General features: G+C 45.4%; 1 protein-coding gene across 1 annotated transcript in view; it reads left to right on the forward strand.

The window, feature by feature from the left end:
• The window catches only part of LOC143962453 (uncharacterized), a 51,838-nt gene that overhangs the window by 23,001 nt on the left and 5,858 nt on the right, over positions 1-22,979 (forward strand). Inside the window, exon 3 of the mRNA XM_077471723.1 lies at positions 6,253-7,893. Coding sequence (XP_077327849.1) covers positions 6,253-7,893 — 1,641 coding nt within the window. The remainder of the gene's footprint in view (positions 1-6,252; positions 7,894-22,979) is intronic.

The raw sequence follows: 22,979 nt of genomic DNA on the forward strand, positions 1-22,979 counted from the left end.
GGAATGGAATTTTTTTCAGAAGGAGCGGCTGGTCAACAGTATCAAAGCCTGCAGAGAGGTCAAGCAGTAGGAGTATGGAGTAGTGGCCATTGGTTTTAGCAGTTAATAAATCGCTGGCAAGTTTTAGTAAGGAAGTTTCCATGGAGTGCTGTGAGCGAAAGCCAGACTGTAAGGGGTCAAGAAGGTTATTTTCACTGAGGTAGGAGCTAAGACGGTTGTAGACTAAGCGTTCAACAAGTTTAGAGGTGAATGTGAGCAATGAGATGGGTCTTAAGTTGTTCGGGTTGGTGGGGTCCAGTGAGGGCTTTTTAAGTATGGGAGTGATCTGTGCATGTTTTAGAGGGGAGGGGAAGGTGCCACTAGAGAGGGAGAGATTGAAGATGTGAGCGAGGGAGCATAAAATAGAAGCAAAGGGTGAATAGAAAGAGTGTAACAAAACTGTGCTATAGGGAATCAAAAAAAACAAAAACGAAATCAATAAAACGTAAGCAGCAACCCTCCTGTATGACATAAATCACAGTGTAGCATGTATAAAAGAAAATAGATAAATTATAGTTCCACTGATCAATCCATCAAATTTACAGATATGACGTTCTTATAAAAGTCCACCAGTGCTTATAACCAGGAGTCTTGAAGATTTCCGATGAAAGGAACTACCATTGATCACCCTATGTGAAGAATCCACCACCAAATAGTAAGGTCAGCTTCTTACCAGCTTCAGATGATCCCCCGTCACAGGGGTTTGGCTTAAACCCAGCCTGGGTCTTTCTCCTAGTGTAAACATACACCTGGCCGCAGGGTGCCACTCACTCACTCATAAGGATGGATGGATGGGTTTTCATAAAAAAACAAAAAGCTCCATATGATGTAAAACCTCTTAAATGTTTATTAAAAAAAGAAAGTAATGCACTTACATGTTTAATGTATAATAAAAGCCTTAAGTCTGGTGTGCCGGCCGACGCACAACCAGAACAAACCCGTCCTTCCGGGACACGCGGGGATAAGTGACATCAGCGCGTTGCTCTGCCCTACGCGTTTCGTCAGAGATTACGTCATCCAGGGGCATGGGCGGCATGCTGCGTCACCTCCTTAAGTAGTAATCAGACTAACCAAGCCTCGATCTGAGACGCGACTCGCTATTCCAGTATCCACATCGGCATGTGTGGACATCCGCTATGCTGATGCGCTCTTCAAAATTACTAATATATATAAAAAAGGAAAAAATAATCCTCTATTAGCCACTAATGGAAGAGGAAACTCTGAGATATGACAGTTTCTGTGACCTCCTCTCCCCTAGTAACCTCTTAACCTATTGGACAAATTCCATCCTCCCGATCATTTTCACAGGAAATGGATAAGTTTGTATATTTGTGTCACAGACACCAGAATTCAGCACAGTGACATCTAGTGGTTGAAAGTGAGAATGCCACTCTGATCGTCACACAGATGCAACCCAAGGCTCAGAACAAGGTGCATATAATAAAGTAATTAAGCCTAAAAAACAAAACAGGTAGATTGAACCCCAAATCCCAATCTCAAATCTACATGAAACAAGTATAATTATTTATCCAAAACACCTCTTTTAATAGAATGGTCCACAGAACCAATACAGACAGGGACCACCTATGTACACACAAGGCAATAATCAACTGCCCCGGGATGCCCTATAGTGAGTGGGATTGACTCTGTTACGTCCCAGGTGTGCAAGTATATTGATAATTACCTGCAACCATTAGTGTAGGAGATGCTATCATATATTAAAGATATTAGGCGCGTTTTTAATTTACTGTCTGGAATTATCCCCAAAAAAGGTTTGTGGTTGGTTACAGCTGATGTGACTTCATTGTACACAATCTTTTCCCACTTTTTAGGTTTGGAGGCAGTTAGGATGCATCTGACTAGAGAGTCTGGTCTTGCGGTATCCCAATTGGAGTTCATCATGGAACTATTGGAATATGCTGCGACCCATAATTACTTCTGGTTTGATCATCAGTTTTATCACCAGGACAGGGGGGTGGCCATGGGGGCTAAATATTTCCTGAGTCTAGCCAACCTTTTCATGGCTAAATAGGAGGAGGACGACCTTATCTATGCCTAACATAGACCATGGGTGGTCTTGTGGGCCAGGTTTATTGATGACGTCCTCCTCCTATGGGAGGGCAGCAAATCTGAACTTCTGTGAATTTATGGAGATGATTAATAATAATAACAATAGGGGCATTCAATTTAACTTTGAGTCCAGTATGGAGGAAATCAATTTTTTTAGACCTTAAAATTTCTGTGAAGGCAGAGAATCTTGTTACGACCACTTTCTTCAAACCTACCGATAGGAATTCATATATTAATTTGGACAGCTGCTATTATGAACCTTGGTTAAGATCGGTCCCTCTGAGTCAATTCATGCGCCTCATACGTAATTGTACTGCGGTAGACGAGCTTGACACCCAGGCAGCTGTCCTTTTCGATAGGTTTGTAGAGAAGGGGTACAATTCAGAATTACTACGTGACACAATAAAGTCTATACAGGAGCTAGACAGGATGCCATTGCTTGTAGAAAAACAGCCAGATACAGCTAACACCAAGGTCTCTCTCCCATTCATAAGCACCTTTTATGTGCAACATCGGAACATTAAGAGGCTAATACAAAAATATTGCCATGTATTGGGTAGTGACCAGGTACTTGGCACGTTCTTACCCAATAAGCCACAGATAGTATTTAAGGGCGCCTCTTCACTAAGAGATAGGATAGCCCCCAGTATACAAGAGCAACCAAAAGAAAATAGATGTTTTTTCCCGAATCTTACAGGGTACTATCGCTGTAAAAAATGTCAGGTATGCTCCCTTAATAAGTGTAGAGATAGAGGAAGATTTGAGGCTTTGTCTCAACGAAAACACGTCTTGGGCCTTTGAAATAGAGCCATTAATTACATATTCATCTATTGGAGTGGTCTATCTCATCCAATGCCCCTGTGGGCTCCAATATGTGGGCAGGACCAAGAGGGCCCTTCAGGTGAGGCTCAATGAGCACATAAATAATATTAGTAGGTTTTAAAAATCTTTCCATATTAAGGCACAACGATTTGATGCTGGAGAGGGACCCCTCAGATACCCTGTTTTTGGGTATCGATAAATACAGACCCCACTGGAGAGGAAGCTCTCTGGTAAGGGAGATCTCAAAACAGGAAATGGCCTGGATATATAGGTTAAAGTCTTATGTCCCCTATGGCCTCAATGTAGACACTGATGTCAATGCATTCATTAACAACTCTTAGTAGAATGCATGTAGACACTAATGATTTGATTTATGAGAGAGAAATTTTGGATACTCTGGGCCTATGTTCTCGATAATTTTTGCCATATTCCTTCTTTTTCATATGATATGGTCTGTTAATATTGTCTAAGGAGGTCATTTGGTGTGTAACCTTGCGGATCTGATACTTAAACAACATTAGATAATTATGTTTTTTTTTTTATATATTAACTATGGGACGTATATTGGACAAGGGCAGGGTCTATTGAAGTGGTTGTAAACCCTTACAAACCACTTTGACCTACAGGTAAGCCTAGATTAAGGCTTACTTGTAGGTCCAAGAAATATTTCCTAAACCTATACAGTTTAAGAGATATTTACAAAAAGACAGCCACCACTGTCTACGGCGCACGCAGGCGCACTGGGCAGGCTGCAGATCGCGGCGATATGCCGCGAGTGTCGGCACTCGTGCACATGCGCGGGAGTGACGTCATCGCTGCTCTGGCGAATCACAAGGCCGGAGAAGCGAGACCCGGAAGTCACTCCGGGATCCATGGCAGTGGCGGACATGAAGACGGAGGACCGCTTCGGGGCCTTGGTTCTCAGGTAAGTTATTCATAATGAGCTAGTATGCTATGCATACTCGCTCATTATGCCTTTGCCTTGCAGGTTGCTTTTTTTTTTTTTTTTTTTCCCATGGGTTTACAACCACTTTGGATAAATAATTATACTTGTTTCATGTAGATTTGAGATTGTGATTTGGGGTTCAAACTACCTGTTTTGTTTTTTTAGGCTTCATTACTCCATTATGTGCACCTTGTTCTAAGCCTCGAGGTGCGTCTGTTTGACGATCCGGTGCAGTTTTTATTAGTTTTTATGTTTTGATTTTCTATTGTGTATTATAAATTTTGTATCCATTTTTAATATCAGTTTTTTGACTAAATTTATTTTATGCCATTAATACATATAATATGTTTTTAGGTTTTAACATTAATTCGTTTTTTCCCATCATATCTCTTTGGGATTGGAAAAAAACGTTTTTTTTTGGCAGAGTGACATTCTCACTTTCAACCGCTAGATGTCACTGTGCTGAAATCTGGTGTCTGTGACACAAATATACAAATTTATCTATTTCCTGTGAAAACGATAGGGAGAGTGGAATTTGTTCAATAGGTTAAGAGGTTTCTATGGGAGAGGAGTTCACAGAAATTGTCATAACTCGGCGTTTCCTCTTCCATTAGTGGCTAATAGAGGACTGTTTTTTTTCCTTTTTTAAACATATTAGTAATTTTGAAGAGCGCATCAGCATGGCGGATGTCCGTAAAAAAGAGGCTTGGTACATGCCGATGCTGATACTGGAACAGCGAGTCGCGGCTCAGATCGAGGCTTGGTTAGCCTGTCTACTATTTAAGGGGGTGACGCAGCGTGCCGCCTGTGCCCCTGGCCGATATAATCTCTGACGAAAGGTGTAGGGCGGAGCGACGCACTGACGTCACCTATACCCTCGTGTCCCGAAAGGACGGGTTTGTTCTGGTTGTGCCGGCACACCAGACTTAAGGCTTTTATTATACATTGAACATGTAAGTGCATTATTTTCTTTTTTAAGAAACAGTTAAGAGGTTTTACGCCATATGGAGCTTTTTGTTTTTTATGAAAACCCATCAATCCTTATGAGTGAGTGAGTTGCGCCCTGCGGCCGGGTGTAGGTTTACACTGGGAGAAAGACCCATGCTGGGTTTAAGTCAAACGCGCTGTCTAATCCCCTATAACTGGGGATCATCTGGAGCTGGTAAGAAGGAAACCTTACTATTTGGTGGCGGGTTCTTCACATAGGGTGATCAATGGTAGTTCCTTTCATCACAAATCTTCAAGACTCCTGGTTACAAGCACTGGTGGACTTTTATAAGAACGTCATGTCTGTAAATTGGATGGATTGATCTGTGGAAGTATAATTTTTTTGCGCGATTCTTTTTTCTTTCATAGAAGAAAAGGGTGACCATAGTAGTTGCGAAGGAACAGGATTCAAGGGACAATTGGTTAGGTGGGCATCTGAGAAAAGATATGTAACCTCTTCAGTAGTAGTCAGTTCAAAAGAGTAGAGCGTTGAATGTGCTGTTAGGCAAGGTATGTTGAGTGGGGAAGATGTACGCACAGTGGATGTGAGCTATACTTGAATATGTGTCGCGCTAGAGTTCTACTTTAAGCCTAGAAAATCTATGAGATACAGTATACTCTTTTCTCATTGGACTGTAAGGGCCGGTTCACACTGCAGGCGAGGCGAGGCGACTCCGACTTGCCTCGCCGCGACCTGCCGCGGCCTCAGCGGCGACTTGCAAATGACTTCTGTATAGAAGTCAATGCAAGTCGCCCCGAGGTCGCCCAAAAGTAGTACAGGAACCTTTTTTCTGAGTCGGAGCGACTCGAGTCGCTCCTCTCAGAACGGTTCCATTGTACAGAACGGGGGCGACTTGCGAGAGCGAGGCGAGGCGAGTCGTGTCGCCTCGCATCGCCCGCTGTGTGAACCGGCTCTAAGTAATAAAGCTTCTTTCTGTTGTGAAAGCCAGGACTTCCCCCTGAGAATTGAATGTCAGCTCTCTGCATACTCCTGGAGATGGCACTATCTGCTTCCGGAGGGGGAGTCGGGGTGTAGAGGGGCTACAAGTAAAACAGTTGTTCAAAGAACAAGCAGATAGACTTCAATCGCTACTGTTTAACCTCTGAGCGTGAGTTATTCTTTGGGATTTGTGCCTTTCAAAGTCTATGAGCCGTGCTTGTAAATGTGCAGGGCAGTACAGCTCAGTGACCAACCACATATCATTTTGTAGAAAAATACAATCGTTCTCTCTTTCCTTGCCTTCTAAAATTCGAAAGTTTGATTATCGTCACTACTGCGGAAAACACCTCCACCCCCCCTGTTCTTTGTACGTCACCATGTCAAATATCACTGATCAGGCCCAGCCTCGCCCTGTGTAGGAGGAAGTGACCCTCCCAACTGCATTCTTCTCCGGTGTCAGAGATTTTCACTTTCATTTCCTCGTCTGCTGTCAGCGATGGCGTCTTCTGATCTAAGAGCCGAGTTGGAATGTTCCGTCTGTCTGAACATTTATACAGATCCTGTAAACCTGAGATGTGGACACAACTTCTGCCGGGTCTGTATTGATCATGTGCTGGATACACAGGGGGGGTCTGGAGGATATTCCTGTCCTGAATGTAGAGAGAAGTTTCCGGCTCGCCCTGCACTGCACAGGAACATAACACTACGTAACATAGTGGGGAATTTCCTGTCTGCTCAGCCACATCAGGAGGAGTCCGGGGTCTTCTGTACTTACTGTGTGGATTATTCTGCACCTGCTGTTAGATCCTGTCTGCACTGTGAGGTTTCTCTGTGTGATAAACACCTGAGAGTCCACAAAAAGTCCCCAGAACACGTCTTATGTGACCCCACCTTGTCCATGGAGAGCAGGAAATGCTCCGTCCATAAGAAGATCCTGGAGTATTACTGCACTGAGGATGATACCTGTGTCTGTATGTTGTGTGTGATTGGAGGACATAAAGGACATGAGATGGAGTCACTGGATGAGGCTTCTGAGAAGAAGAAGGAGACACTGAGCAATGTTCTGCAGAAACTTCTGATAAAGAGAGAGGAGATGGAGGAAAGAGTCCAGAGTCTGCAGGAACACAGGAGGAAAGTAGAAGAAGAAGCAGCTGGTGACACAGAGAGAGTCACTGTCCTGTTTAGAGATCTCAGGAGACGTCTGGAAGACCTGGAGAAGAGAGTCCTGAGGGAAATCTCCGGGAGGGCAGAGCGGATCTCCATCTCCATCCGGGATCTGGAAATAAAGAAGGAGGAGCTGTCCAGGAAGTTGCGTCACATTGAGGAGCTGTGTAACGCGACGGATCCACTGACTGTCTTACAGGAATCAGACACAGGTGACTTGTGTGATACTGAGGATGGAGATAATGAGGACAGAGAGAGACATGAGGAGCTCCTCCATGATGGAGGGGGTCTGGATGTGGATGGGATATCACACACATTACACACATTTTCTGATATAATAACAGAGGTAAATGTATACTTCTATATACAGGGAGCTGCAGACATATTACTGGATGTAAATACAGCTCATAATAATCTCCATATATCAGATGACAGGAAAACTGTATCCATGTCAGATAGAAAACAGAATCACCCAGAAACACCAGAGAGATTTCAGAATTGGTCTCAGGTGTTGAGCAGTCGGAGTTTCTCCTCAGGGAGACATTACTGGGAAGTGGATGTCGGGGGATCAGATGGATGGAGAGTCGGGATGTGTTACCCCAGTATAGAGAGGGGAGGAGGAAGGCAGTCACTGATTGGAAATAATAAGAAGTCCTGGGGTTTGTACAGGAATGGTGATCAGTATTGGGTGATACATGACAGTAAAGAGATCCTCTTACCCCCCAATATCTCCAGTAACAGAATCAGGATATATCTGGATTATGAAGCCGGATGGATCTCCTTTTATGATCTGTGTGACCCGATCCGACATCTCCACACCTTCACCACCACCTTCACTGAGCCCCTCCATGCTGGAATATGGGTACCAAAAGGTTGTATAAAGATCTGTGGGGGGGAAACGGGAGATGCGGGAACTCCGCCCAGAGACTGATGATGTCACAGGGAGGAGAGGTGGGATTGGTGAAATATTTTGCCAGTAAGATAAAGCAGTGGGAGGAGCTTCAGTCAGTTTCCTGCAGATTGTTCTACTATAACTAAATATACAGTAAGTGAGATTTCCTCTAATGGCCTTTAAGGTCACATACAAACTTTTAATTCCAGATTTACACAACACCCTATTTTTTTACTATCTAAGATTAGAACGTGTAGATCAGGGGTACCGAATGAAAATTCACGGAGGTCCAATTTGTAAAATTTTCTTTCAACCTAGGCCCAAATTGCATGTTGGTGTGATGACTCAGATCCTTCACATTAGAGCCCCCTCCTCTCATATCACAATCCCATTGTTTCATCAGATACTCTGTCCCCCCTCATATCACAATTTCCCCTTCACACCAGTGTCCTCAGCCCCCCTTCACATCACCCCCCCCTTTCCCCACAGCGGTGTCATCTGCCTCCCCTTTATACCCCCCCCATAACTGTGTCCTCTGCCTCCCCTTTACACCCCCCACAGTGGTGTCCTCTGTCGCCCCTTTCACATTACCCCCTCAGCAGTGTCCACTGTCCCCCCTTCACATTACTGCCCCCACATCAGTGTCCTCTGCCCCCTCACATCTCAGACTCCCCTTCACATGATTGCCTCCACAGTGGCGTTCTCCCTCACTCACTTACAGCCCTCACAGCGATGTCCTCTGGTCCACTGTGCCTCTCCCCCCTTACTTACATGCAGTGCTTTTTTTCTCAGGAACTCATCCTCCCCCATGTGGAAGAGTAGCGATGCAGTGCATTGCACACATTGCATCATAGGGTGAAGGTGACCAAATTTTACAGTTGGAGGGTCTTAAAGGAGCATTTTTAACTAAAACCAGGAACACATAACACACAGAGTGCAGGCTTCAGGAGTGCACTACATACAGAATGCATGGTTAAGATGTGCATTACACATAGGGTCCAGGAGTGCGTGATGGAGTACAGGTTTCAGAAGTGCAGTACGCACAGGGTGCAAGGCTCAGGATTGAGCTATGCACAGGGTGTAGGATTCAGGAATGGGTAATACACAGAGTGCAAAGGCTCAGGAGTGCACTATGTACAGAGTGCAGGGTTCAGGAGTGTGTAACACACACAGTGCAAGGAAGGCATTATGCCCAGAGTGAAGGATTCAAGAGTGTATTAAAAACAAGGTTCATGGTTTAAAAGTGTACAACACACAGAGGTCAGGGTTCAGAAGAGCATTACACACAAAATGCAGGGTTTAGGAGCATGTTACATACAGAATGGAGGGTTCAGGACTGTGCTATACACAGAATGCAGGGTTAAGGAGTGCTCTATACACAGATTCCAATGTTCAGGAGTATACTACGTACAGAATGTAGGGTTCAGGAGCGTGTTATGTACAGAAGGCAGGGTTTAGGAGTGCACTATATATATAGAGTGCAGAATTCAGGAGAGCACAACATATACAGTGCTAAATTCAGGAGTACGTTCCTCACAGAAGGCAGGGTTCAGGAGTGTGCTACGCTCAGAATTAAGGGTTCAGAATCATGTTACATACAGAATGCAGGGTTCAGGAATGTGCTATACACAGAATGCCGGGTTAAGGGGTGAGCTATGCACAAAATTCAGGGTTCAGGAGTGCGCTACGCACAAAATGCAGGGTTCAGGAGTGTACCACGTACAGAATGTAGGGTTCAGGAGCGTGTTACGTACAGAATGCAGGGTTCAGGAGTGTGCTATGCACAGAACTTAGGGTTTAGGAGTGCGCTACATACACAATACAGGGTTCAGGAGTACACTACGTACAGAACTTAGGGTTCAGGAGTGCGCTATGCACAGAACTTAGGGTTCAGGAGTGCGCTACATACACAAAACAGGGTTCAGGGTACACTACGTACAGAATGCAGGGTTCAGAATTCACTATGTAGAGTGCAGAATTCAGGAGTCATGGAAGGCAGGGTCCAGGAGTGTGCTACACTCAGAATTCAGGGTTTAGGAGCATGTTACATACAGAATGCAGGGTTCAGGACTGTGCTATACATAGAATGCAGGGTTAAGGAGTGCACTATGCACAAAATTCAGGGTTCAGGAGTGCACTACGCACAGAATGCATGGTTCAGGAGTGCACTACATACAGAATGCAGGGTTCGAGAGTTCGCTATGTATAGAGTGCAGAATTCAGGAGAGCTTTCCTCATAGAAGACAGGGTTTAGAAGTGCGCTATGCTAAGAATTCAGGGTTTAGGAATGCATGCCACACAGAATACAGGGTTCAGGAGTGCGCTACGCACAGAATGGAGGGTTTAGGAGTGCGCTAGGTACAGAGTGCAGATTTAATACAAACGCTACATGCAGAATGCTGGGTTCAGGAGTGCATTACACACAGAGTGCAAGGTTCAGGTCAGGAAGGGATATCTAAATAGCTTACAACCGAACCTCACCCCTGAACCCCCCATCCTCAACAGCTAAGCTCTAACTCTGCAGCCATCTTCTTCAGCTATAACCTCTGCACCCGCACAGCCCTCATCTTTGCACGTCTTTAAACCCTACTGTCTGATCTGTTTACCTGCTGTGCTCTGCAAAAATTTCTTCTCAGCAGCTGCCCTGTCTTATATTTCCATGCAGTGCACTTAGATCGTACTCATTTATGGCTCCGCCTCTCGCCCAGTGGCCGGCAGGGGCAGCGAACAGCGAGGGACATTGGCATCTGAGCACTGGGCTGTCTTCCCTATAACCTATTAACACACTGCACACAGAAGCTATCTCTCCCTTGTCTCCGCTCTGAAAAAAAAAGCCCTGCTTACATGGGTACATAGAGGAGAGGAGAAGCCAGCTTCCCAACAAAGCCTCGACCGCTGTCATTCTAAGCAGAGAAGAGCAGGAGCCTGTACTGTGCTGAATGGAGGGTGGGAGAGGGAGCAGCCAATCACCTGCTCTTCAGAACTATACAGCCTCCTGCTCTTCTCTGCTGAGAATGACAGCGGCCGAGACTTATGAAAATTCGGCTCCTAATTGGCGGCACCGCAGCGGTCCAGAAAGGACTGTAACTTGGCCTGATTCCGGACCATGGTCCGCCATTTAGTGAGGCCTGCTGTGGATGTTCTCATTCCTTAATAACAATACATTTACAAGGAGTCGGTTCTTTTGATTATTTTATTGTGTGAAGAAATACAAATGATGTACAAATAGATAGAAAGAGATGAAAATCGATGTAAAAATCTCAGAGGAAACGTATAAAGAAATGTTACTAGAGAAAGAAAAATGTGATTTATCACTAATATAATGATATTACTATAATAATGTATGATTACTAGAGCTGGAATGTGTCCCCAATATAATGTGTCTCCACAGAATGCATCACCAATAGAATTCTATGGGATCACTTTTATAATGGATCCTAATATAATGTGTCCCCATAGAAGGGATCACCAATAGAATTCTATTGGATAATTTTTATAATGGATCCTAATATAATGTGTCCCTATAGAATGGATCCCCAATAGAATTCTATTGGATCACTTTTAGAATGTATCCTAATATAATGTGTCCCCAATGAATGGATCACCAATATAATTCTATGGGATCACTTTTATAATGGATCCTAATATAATGTATCATGTGATGTATCTTATAATCACTAGATGTGGTGATGGGAGGAGAATTAGGAAAGGCGATGTTAATGTCAAAGTTTTTTTTTTTGTTGGTGATTAGATGAGCTCTGGGTTTGATCTGAATCCTGGACCTTCAGCCACCTCGGCAGGGGCCAACCATCATATACCATGTGTGTGTGACTGAAACCACAGCGCCGCCATATAACCAGAAAAGTCTGTGCAATTGGTCACAGAAATTGCAAATGTATGATACACCATGACAATTTATGGCCAAAGGTAAATTGTACATTAATCAGACTTTGCCTGGCCGATGTCCCGTCTGGTTCCTGATCCTGTTCTTCTGCCTCCGATTACACTGATCTCTGGTTTCCTGATTACTGGCTTGTCTGGCTATCCACTTTGGCTTAAGATCCCTGGCTTATGTTTTGACTACGTTTACTGATCTGTACCATTTTTACCATTACATTAAAAGGTGTGACTTTTACTGCGTTTGATTCATGGTTCCTGATAGATTCTCAAAGTGAAGAAAATGTCATCGGCACACCACGGTGATGTAATGACCATGGGCTGAAAACCGTGGATAATCGAAGTGAAGAAAATGCCATCGGCACACCATGGATTCCTTGAAAGGTTCCAAAGCTTTATTTCGTGGTCACATGATAGATATGCAGCAATGTTTCAGAGCCACACAGGACCCCTTCGTCAGGCTGGTTACTGACTGACAAAAGGACCCTGTGTGGCTCCGAAACATTGCTGTATTTCTATCGTGTGACCACGAAATTGAGCTTTGGAACCTTTCGAGGAATTCTTGGTGTGCCGATGACATTTTCTTCACTTCGATTATTCACGTTTTTCAGCCCATGGTCATTACATAACCCAGCATTACTGAACAGCCGGTTTTCTTGAATGTGCATGTGGGGAACATTGCGTTTGGCTTAAAGGTCCTGACATTGCTATGGATCTGGAGAGCCTGTAAGTGATCTTCTTCAGTATCTAGGACCCCTAGCCTCTGTTTGTCAAAAAAAAACTTTAAAAGGACAAAAAGTGACTGCTCCTCAATATACTTTCATGAACCCCCCCCCCCCCCCCACACATTTTAGCCATGGACTCAGCCCTGGGGTGAAATGCTAGCCCACCCCTGCCTCTGAAGACACTATCCTGCTTTTGGGGTGTCAGAGGCAGAGCTGCTAAACCTATTAACCTACAAAAATGGCCAGAACTGAATTTTAACATGTGGCTCCCATTGACTTCAGTGGGGTTTTAGATTCGGCACACCCCAGGTATGTTTGGCTGATACCTATTGGTCATATAACACAGAAATAACAGTGTATATGTGTTGATGGACCAGAAAGAGTGTATGTAGACCTGGGATTACTCAACGGGGTAGATTTACTAAAACTGGAGAGTGCAAAATCTGGTGCATGGTAGCTTCTAACTGCAGCTTATTCAATTAAACATTGACAAAAAAAACTGGAAGCTGATTGGCTCCCATGCACAGCTGCTCTAGTTTTTGCACTCTCCATCATTTTTTAGTAAATCATCCCCAATGTGTCTACTGGAACAGGCATCCCGAGTATAAATCAATATGCAGCACTACCCCCATTGGAGTTTTAAATGTCAGGGTTCCCCACTGTGCAGCCAGTCACACAGCATTTTTAATTAGCATCCAGACACAGAAAACAGTCCCTGAGCTTTGTTTTTGTTGTTTTATTGAGGGGATAATAACCTTTTATGAGATTATGAGATGCCCAACTTGACAGAAACAAAAGAACCAGGGACAACCTCCCTATATACAGCTCCACTTAATCCTCCTTCGCAGCTGATCGTGTGTGGGCTCTATCGGACTTTTTCCATCGGAAATTCAGACGGAGAAAGTTTGAGAGCAGGATCTAAAATTTTCCCACAACAAAATCCGATCGGACTTTTTTTCGATCATTTGTAGAGAATTTCCGACGGACAAAGTACCACGCATGCTCAGAATAAATTACGAGACGAAAGCTATTGGCTACTGGCCTCTATATAGTCCCGTCGTACGCAACGAACATCACAGTGTTCAGAATGATCGGATTTTCCGACAACTTTGTCCGACCGTGTGTATGCAACACAACTTTCCGCCAAAATCCGTCTGAAAAAATCAGACGGATTTTGTGGTCAGAATGTCCGACCGTGTGTACAGGGCTTTATTCTGAAGAACTCCAATTGATTTATTCTTTGGGAACTCAGGCCGCGTACACACGACCGGTTTTGGCATCAGAATAAACTCAGAAGGTTTTTTCGACAGTATTCCGACATCAACGACGCACTATAAGAAGGACGTTCAATAGCCACTGCGCCACCCTTTGGGCTCCTTCTGCTAATCTCGTATTTATCTTGTGTTAGTAGAAGTTTGGTTAGAGACGATTCAATAAATACAATGTCAAATTAAAGCGGAGGTCCACCCTAAAATGGACCTTCCGCTCATCGGAGCCCTCCCCCCCTCCGGCGCCACAATTGGCACCTTTCAGGGGGGAGGGGGGTGCAGTTACCTGGATAATCCAGGTAAATGCACCCACTTCCGGGATAGCTCTCTGCGGAAAGGGGCGTAGATTACGCCCCTTTCTGCAAGTGCCCGCCCCTTTCCGCAAGTGCCCCGCTGCCTGCTGAGAAAACACACAGAACCCAGAGGCAGCGGGGACCGTCCTTATTGCGCAGCGCGGCTCGCGCATGCGCAGTAGGGAACCGGGAAATGAAGCCGAAAGGCTCCATTTCCTGATTCCCATACCCAAGATGGCGGCGACAGCACCCGAGAGACGATCGAGAGATCGGCTTCGGGTGCCGACATCGCGGGCGCGCTGGACAGGTAAGTGTCACTATTTTAAAAGTCAGCAGCTGCAGTATTTGTAGCTGCTGGCTTTTAAAAAAAAAAAAAAACGCGGAGTCCCGGCGGACTCCCGCTTTAACAAGGGACACAATTTTTTTTTTTAGCAGAGAATCTAGAGAATAAAACGGCGATTGTTGCAATATTTTATGTCACACAGTATTTGTGCATCGGTGTTTTAAACGCAACTTTTCGGGAAAAGGGACATTTTCATGAATTAAAAAAAAAATGAAACAGTAAAGTTAGCCCGATTTTTTTGTATAATGTGAAAGATGATGTTACGCTAAGTAAATAGATACCAAACATGTCACGCTTTATAATTCCACGCACTCGTGGAATGACGACAAACTACGGTATCTAAAAATCTCCATAAGCAACGCTTACATTTTTTTTACAGTTACCAGGTTAGAGTTACAGAGGAAGTCTAGTGCTAGAATTATTGCGCTCGCTCTGACGATCGCGGCGATACCTCACATGTGTGATTTGAACACCGTTTACATACGCGGGAGCGACTTCTGTATGCGTTTTCTTTGCTGCGCGAGCTCACGGCGACGGGGGCGCTTTAAAAAATAATTTTTTCTTATTTATTTTAAAATTTATAAATAGTTTAAAAAATTTAAATTTAAATTTTTGATCACTTTTATTGCTGTCACAAGGAATGTAAACATCCCTTGTGACAGTAATAGGTGGTGACAGGTACTCTTTATGGAGGGATCGGGTGGTCTAAAAGACCTCCAATCCCTCCTTTGCACTTCAAAGTATTCAGATCGCCGAAAACGGCGATTCTGAATACTGTATACTTTTTTAAAACCAGCCACATTGGCAGCCGAGTAAACGGGAAGTGACACCATGACGTCCGTGTTTACAATCAGGAGACTGGAATTAAGCCGTTTCCGGCTTCAAGACAGTCTGTCCCTAACCGCTAGAAGCGGCAGATTGTTGATCGGGGCTCCCGGTGGAACGGGAGGCCCAGTAAGGGCGGCGGGAGGCGGCGGGAGGCGGCGGGAGGGGGGGATGTCCCCTCCTGCTCCTCCAGTATAACAGCCGAGTGGCTTTTAGCCACATTGGTTGTAATCACTGGAAAGACGATCGCCGGCTCTAAAAAGCTGCGGGCATCATCCCAGTATAACCTCCGAAAGCCGAGTACGCACATCTGCGTATGCTCGGCGGCAAGGGGATAATAAAGAAATAAGTTTGTGAGAACTCTGTGTGAATATCAGCAGCAAAACAACTTCATTCTTCTAGCATTCTAAAGAAGAGAACGAGCTGCATTAAACTACTTAAAAAATTTCAGCGTGATGAATGTGCTATCTCCATTACGAACCCTGGTTTTACCAGACCGCGCGCTTCCGTCTCGTAGTTGCTTCAGAGCATGTGTGAGTTTTGGTGCGTCGGATAATAACCCTGACCCAGAATCCATGGCTCAAGCTTAGCCGTGAACCAGACTATAGTTTACCCCAGGGCTTTTTTCTCAAACAATAGGTGCTGGAACTCAACCACGACCTCACAAAACCCCTTCACCCACACACACCCTCCAAATCACATCAAATATTGGTTGTGGTCAGTCAAATTTCACAAACAGTAGGAGGGTCTTAAAGGGGCATTAAATACCAGAATTACATTACATAGAGAGTGCAGAGTTCAGGGGGGGTTACACACAGAGTGCAGAGCTGTCACTTGTAAACACAGAAACTGGACTTCTGTGTTTACAAGTGATTGTGGTGAGCAGACCCCCCCCCCAAGGGTCTGAGTTCCACCAAGTTCCCTAGAGGGTGCTACAATCATGTAGGAGAAAAAAAAAATGTAAAGAACTTTAAAGGTACCAGAAAGAGTCATAAAGTGCAAATTCTGTGTAGCCGCCATAACCCTTTGTAGGGCGGCCTTAACTTATTGGGCTTACCGGTTACCTCCGCTTGGCTTGTTCGTCCACGTCTAGGGGTTCCCAGAGTGGATACCCAACAACTTGAACGCTGATACCAATAAAGTCCTTTTGAAAGGTTTTATTTTGCAGTGATAACATCCAATGACACAGTCTCTCATGGGAACAGAGGGCACGGGTGAAGAACTCAGGTACCTTGAACTGCAGATATAACAATGTCTCTAATTCCACCCAGAGACTAGCCACTCACAGCTGGGTACTTCAAGGCTGAACAGATCTCTAGCCAGAAATCGTGGCAGTCAGCACATTGATTCAAAACTTGAAACAATCCTATGAAGGTGTACAAGTTGTAACTAAGAGTGAACAGTAACCTTTTTCCTCAGTACCTGGAACGTTCTCTGTCTCCTTGATAGTAAAAAAGTGTGGATTCATCAATGTTCTTCCCAACTCAGTAACCAGGCACTTCTCAGGATGCCACTTGTTGGCCCTCCTCCGAAGAGTCCTCCCCCGGTCACTTTCACGAGCTGTGGTGCCCCTCCAAGCCGAGAGCACACCTGGACACCTTGAATCCTCCCTCAGTTACTGCGCCTCGGACCAGCCGGTTCCGAGACCCGGGAACAGACGGATCCTTACCCCAGACCAGGCGGGTCTATTGGGGGTAACCAACAGGAACATGTTTTGCGAGATGTTGAACACCCCATGACCGGGACCCCTCGTGGGGCTACCCCGGTCCTGGAACAAGAACAGACCACATGGGCCTCACAAACTCCTCTCCCTCCACACGTGACCCCCAACATCTTAAGTACCCCCTCCCAGACTCCTCAGCGAGGCCCGGCACACCCACTCATTGGTTCTGAGAAGGCTGATACTTAAAATGTCCAACCAGGCCTGGTTCTGCCATTGTGCTGGGTGTTCAGTGTGCTCCTGTACCTTTAAGAAGGGGTGGCTCCCCTTCAGTCCACCTGCTTTCACCAATCCATCAGAATGCATGTGCCTCCACTGTGGGGACACTTATAAGTTAGTGTTAGGTACCACAGATACTGGGGTGCCTTGACGGGGGCTAATTTCAACCGATACAACAAAACTCAAACATAATAAAACACTACACAACCATACTCAAATTCCCAGGGCTGTCTGTCTATTTTTCTAATTAATGATGTAGCCAGGAGCTGGCTAATATTGCCTGCATTATCAGGAGACACGTTGTAGCACTTGTTGCAGTGAGACTGTTTCTTCTAGTGCTCAGCCTGGACTCTACATTATGTCATCACATCCTGAAGGTAGAGTAAATAAGACTTAAAGCGGAGTTCCAACTACAATCAATCATTTTTTTAACCTTTCACAAGCATTTTAAATGGCATTGTAACACTCACGTCTTCTGTAAAATTTGTCTACCGATGTCCGGTTTCATCTGTAAAAAGAACTTTGATAACGTTGTTCTGGCCGTCTTCATTTTGCTTGTGGGCATGTGAAGCCCACAAACGTCCTGTTCCGATCCTTTTCCGGGATACGGTGCTGCTGCTGGACCAGCATGCACCGCCCGTTCTCTCCCCAATCTCGCGCATGTCTGTCATTGCAGCGCCGTCAACTACTCAGGTTGCCATCACAACAGGTGTCGGTGTCGGAAGTGCCCGCCCCGTTGTGATGTCAATGAAGGGAAGTGAAGTCAGGAGCCGAGGTGATGAAGGAGGAAGATTTCAATGGGCCGCATAGCAACAGACAAAAAGAGGTAAGTGAAAATAAAAATTTCTCCAAATATTTGTTTTTATATTATTTCAGGCACATTAATGACATTTTTTTTTTGTGGGTGGAACTCCACTTTAAGAGTGGAGGAAAGCATCTTGGGACATGTAGTTCAAAGAGCCATGTTATCCATTCAAGTTTTACTCTTGTAGACTACAAGTAGCAGCTGAAGAAGAGAACAAAATGCTGGGAGAGGGAATAAAAAGGCTGTGTGGGGACATGATCGCTCTCTTGTGACCATGGCTTGGATTTGCAAGCAGTGACTTGGATGGTAGTTTGTGCTGTAGCCGGTGTGCGGCCTGTGCTACGGAAGGGAAGAGTCATCATGAGCGGGTGTGGGTGCATCTGCTTCCCAGCCACATCTGATGGTTCGACGCCCACCGTCGGGCTGCTCCCATCCCCTCCATGCCAGATCCAGCTGGACGGTATTGTGGAGCGATGCAGGGTCGAGTGCTGTCTCTTGAGCCAGACTCTGCAGAGGCTGGGATTGGAGAACGGCCACTTGCCCATTTCCTTTACACCAAAGGACACTGCATGCAGACACCGCTTCCATATTTACTCCACCAAGCCTGTAAAGGGATCCTTGCTACACTTTAGTCCATACTGAAAGAATCTAGTGTCTAACTTACTTGCCAGGACACAATTTGCTCATCTTAAATAGTAAGCTGAAGACTCGAGTTTTCTCCTCAAAGGACTACAGAATATCCCCCCCACAAGGGATAAGATATAAAGGAGTCCGCCTAGGCCCTACAGTATCCAAGGACTCTAATTGTTAGAGAACAGGGATAAAGACTTTAGAGTTTTTACTCAACCACTAGAGATCCGCTCTATAGCCGAATGACGGCTACAGCGTGGACCTGCTTTGCCGGGACTATGTCTACTGACGTCGTCCCGCGCACGAGCAGCCTGCGCTCGGCGCGCTCTGTGATCGGCGAGTCTATGAGACTCACCTGATCACGGATCCGAGCAAGGGGTCAATCCCGACCCCTTACCACGTGATCAGCTGTCAGCCAATGACAGCTGATCATGTGACAAAACAGAGGCGGTAATCGGCTATTTTTCCTCCTCGCGCTGACAGCATGAGGAGAGAAAAAAAAAGCCGATCACAGGCGGCCATGATCGGGACATAAGTCCCGATCACGGCCAGCTTATCAGTGCCCACCTGCCCCCTGCCAGTACCACCCAGCTATTAAAAAAGATGCCAACCAGCAGTGCCACCCATCAGTGCCCATAGTGCCATACATCAGTGCCATACATCAGTGCCCACAGTGCCATACATCAGTACCCACAGTGCCACCTATCAGTGCCCACAATCTGCCTCAACAACAGTGCTGCACCTCAGTGCCACATATCCGTGCCCATCAGTTTCATCTACCAGTGCCCATCAGTGTCGCCCATCAGTGCCCAGCAGTGCCACCTATCAGAGCCACCTATCAGTGCCCATCAGTCCCATCTATCAGTGGTACCTATCAGTGCCCCTTAGTGCCACCTATCAGTGCCCATCTTTGCCCATCAGTGCCGCCTTATCTGTGCCCATCAGTACTGCCTTATCTGTGCCTATCGGCGCCACTTTATCTGTGCCTATTAGTGTCGCCTTAACTGTGCCTATCAGTGCCCACCAGTGCCGCCTATCAGTGCCTCCTATCAGTGCCCACCAGTGCCGCCTATCAGTGCCCACCAGTGCCGCCTCATCAGCGCATTTCAATGAAGGAGAAAAATGACCTGTTTGCAAAATTTTATAACAAACTATGAATTTTTTATTTTGCATCTTTTTTTGTTTGTTTAGCAAAAAATAAAACTCCCAGTTGTAATTAAATACCACCAAAAGAAAGGTCTATTTGTGGGAAAAAAATGATAAAAATTTCATTTGGGTACAGTGTTAAATGGCCGCGCAATTGTCATTCAAAGTGCATCAGCGCTGAAAGCTGAAAATTGGTCTGGGCAGGAGGGGGGTTTAAGTGCCCAGTAAGCAAGTGGTTAATGTGAATTTAGAGTTCATACTTTGCCGGGACTGTGGTATCAGGAGATTTAAGGGAGAGGTCTGACAGAAGCGTAGTCACTCCTCTCTACCCTTTTTGGCTTGTAGTCATAGACTTTATACTGGGTCAAATTCAGCTGATTATATGTTCTTGAGGTGTTATAGTTGCCTATTTCTTAATTGGCTTTTCCACCAAGTTTATTGTCCTTGTTTTATCTATCACATGTTACAAACTATTATTGCTGAATTCATTGCCTTTAATTTGTCATTAAACAAACCTAACTGGTTTACTTTGAATAGGTCCCCCATCAATCCATACTAGGCCCTTTTGGGTATGTCACAGATTTGAAGGGGAACGCCACACCAAAATGTAAAAAAAAAAAACGGCTTGGGGCCCTACCAAATCCGTACCAGACCCTAAGGTCTGGTATGAATTTGGAGGGGAACCCCCCGTCAAAATTTTAAAAAGAAAATATCGTGGGATCCCCCCCCCAAATCCATACCGGACCCTTATCTGAGCTTTCAGCCTAATAGGCCTGAAAGGAAGGGGGGGGGACGAGCGAGCACCCCCGCTCCTGAACCATACAAGGCCCTTTCAGGTCTGTTACAAATTTTAAGGGGAACCTCACGCCAAAAAAAAAAAAAGGTATGGGGCATGGGTCCCCCCAAAATCCATACCAGATCCTTATAAAAGCATTCAGCTTGGCAGGCCAGGAAAGTGGGTAGGGGGAAGGAGCGTTTGTCCGCCCTCCTGAACCATACTAGGCCACATGCCTTCAACAGGGGGGACGGGGCGGGGGACGCTCTTTCATTCCCCCCTTTTCCTGTCCTGCCAGACTACATGCTCAGATAAGGGTCTGATATGGATTTTGGGGGGACCCCATGCCATTTAACCACTTGCCGACCAGCGCACGCCGATGTACGTCGACAGAATGGCACGGGCAGGCAAATGGGCGTACATGTACGTCCCTTTAAATTTGCTGCCCTGCCATCGGGAGCACGCCGCCGGTGGCGCGCTCCCGCACTGATCGGGACCCCCGTGAGTCCGGTCGCTGGACCCGCGGACTCGATCGCCGCGGGCATACCCGCGATCGTCTCACGGAGCGGCCGAATGAAGAAATGCCGTTGTAAACAGCATTTCTCCATTCTGCCTAGCAACTAGTGACGCTGATCTCTGCTCCATGTGATTGGAGCAGAGATCAGTGTTCACTAAATGAAAGCCCAACCCCCCCCACAGTTAGTAACACACCCCTAGGAACACTTAACCCCTACACTGCCACCCACTGGTTAACCCCTTCACTGCCAGTGTCATTTACACAGGAATCACTGCATTTATATAGCAGTGATTACTGTATAAATGACAATGGTCCCAAAAATGTGTCAAAAATGTCCGATAAGTCCCCCACAACGTCGCAGTCACAATAAAAATCGCTGATCGCCGCCATTACTAGTAAAAAAAAATAATAAAAAATTATTAATAAAAATGCTATAAAACTATCCCTATTTTGTAAACGCTATAACTTTTGCGCAAACCAATCAATAATCGCTTATTGCGATTTTTTTTACCAAAAATATGTAGAAGAATACGTATCGGCCTAAACTGAGGGAAAAAAATTTTTTTTTATATATTTTTGGGGGATATTTATTATAACAAAAAGTAAAAAATAATGCGTTTTTTTCAAAAATGTCGCTCTATTTTTGTTTATAGCGCAAAAAATAAAAACCGCAGGGGTGATCAAATACCACCAAAAGAAAGCTCTATTTGTGGGAAAAAAAGGACGTCAATTTTGTTTGGGAGCCACGTCGCACGACCGCGCAATTGTTAAAGCGACGCAGTGCCGAATCGCAAAAAGTGGTCTGGTCTTTGACCAGCAAAATGGTCCGGTCTGAAAGTGGTTAAAAAAAAAATTCCCCCACTGTGACCATTCACTGAGATCACAATATTAAATAATGAATCATGAATGAAAGCCATTCATGACAATAGTTTACTGGTGAACATGGGGTCATTGTGATTGATCACAGGGATCACATAGTACCTGGGCCAATCACAGTGGCCCGGGACTGGTCGATCTGTTTTGCAGAGCGATAGAAAGAGATAGAAAGAGCGATAGAAGATTGCACTGCTGCGTACCCCACAGGGTGTGCACAAGGCATGCAAGTGGTTGGATATCATATCCAAACGCAGTGTTCCCCACACACACATTCAAGAAAACCATACCTCCCAACATTTTGAGATAGGAATGAGGGACACTTACTTGCAAACGTATGTAGGCATAGGACACGCCCCCTTGACAAATCCCCTTAAAGGAGAATTAACCCCAAAAAAGTTAATTAAATCCACAAGGACTTTTTTTTTGCCATTCCTATTGGCTTTTAACATTTACAGATGCCGCAATTTTGAATTTAGATGAAAGGTTTAGCACTGGGAAACACTTTTTGAAAGATAAAAAGTGGATCAGACCAAAATGAGGGACAAATGAGGGGGAAAGAGGAACAGAGGGACATTGCTCCAAATCAGGGACAGTCCTTCAAAATCAGGGACAGTTGGTGGTGCAGCGTTTCCCAAGTACGTGCCCAGGGTTGCAAGATGTACTAAAGCAGGCCAGAAGAGTCTATAGTCATTTCAGACGGTCATACACAGCCAGTGCTCGGTTGGCTGAAATTCAGCAGGAATTCCACCTGCCCATAAACCGCCTGATTTGTGACATGCCCACCAGCTGGAACTCAACTTTGGGAATACATGCAGCAGAGGGCTGTCAACGAGTACCTGTGCCAGTACGGCACGACGACAGGCTCAGGCCACCTCTGCTTTTTTCCCCACGCCAATGGCTGATCATTAAGGATGCATGCACTGTATTGTCACCATTTGAGGAGACCAGAAGGATGGTGAGCAGCAGGGGCGGACTGACAACTCATGGGCCCCCGGGCAATAGGAGATTATGGGGCCCCCAGGCAATCAGACATTATGGGGCCACACAGTATACACAAACACACACACAGTATACACAGAC

This window comes from Lithobates pipiens, unplaced genomic scaffold (assembly GCF_037356315.1).
Source record: "Lithobates pipiens isolate NorthernLeopardFrog02 unplaced genomic scaffold, aLitPip1_a1.2 Scaffold_8, whole genome shotgun sequence".
Classification (NCBI taxonomy): Eukaryota; Metazoa; Chordata; class Amphibia; order Anura; family Ranidae; genus Lithobates; species Lithobates pipiens.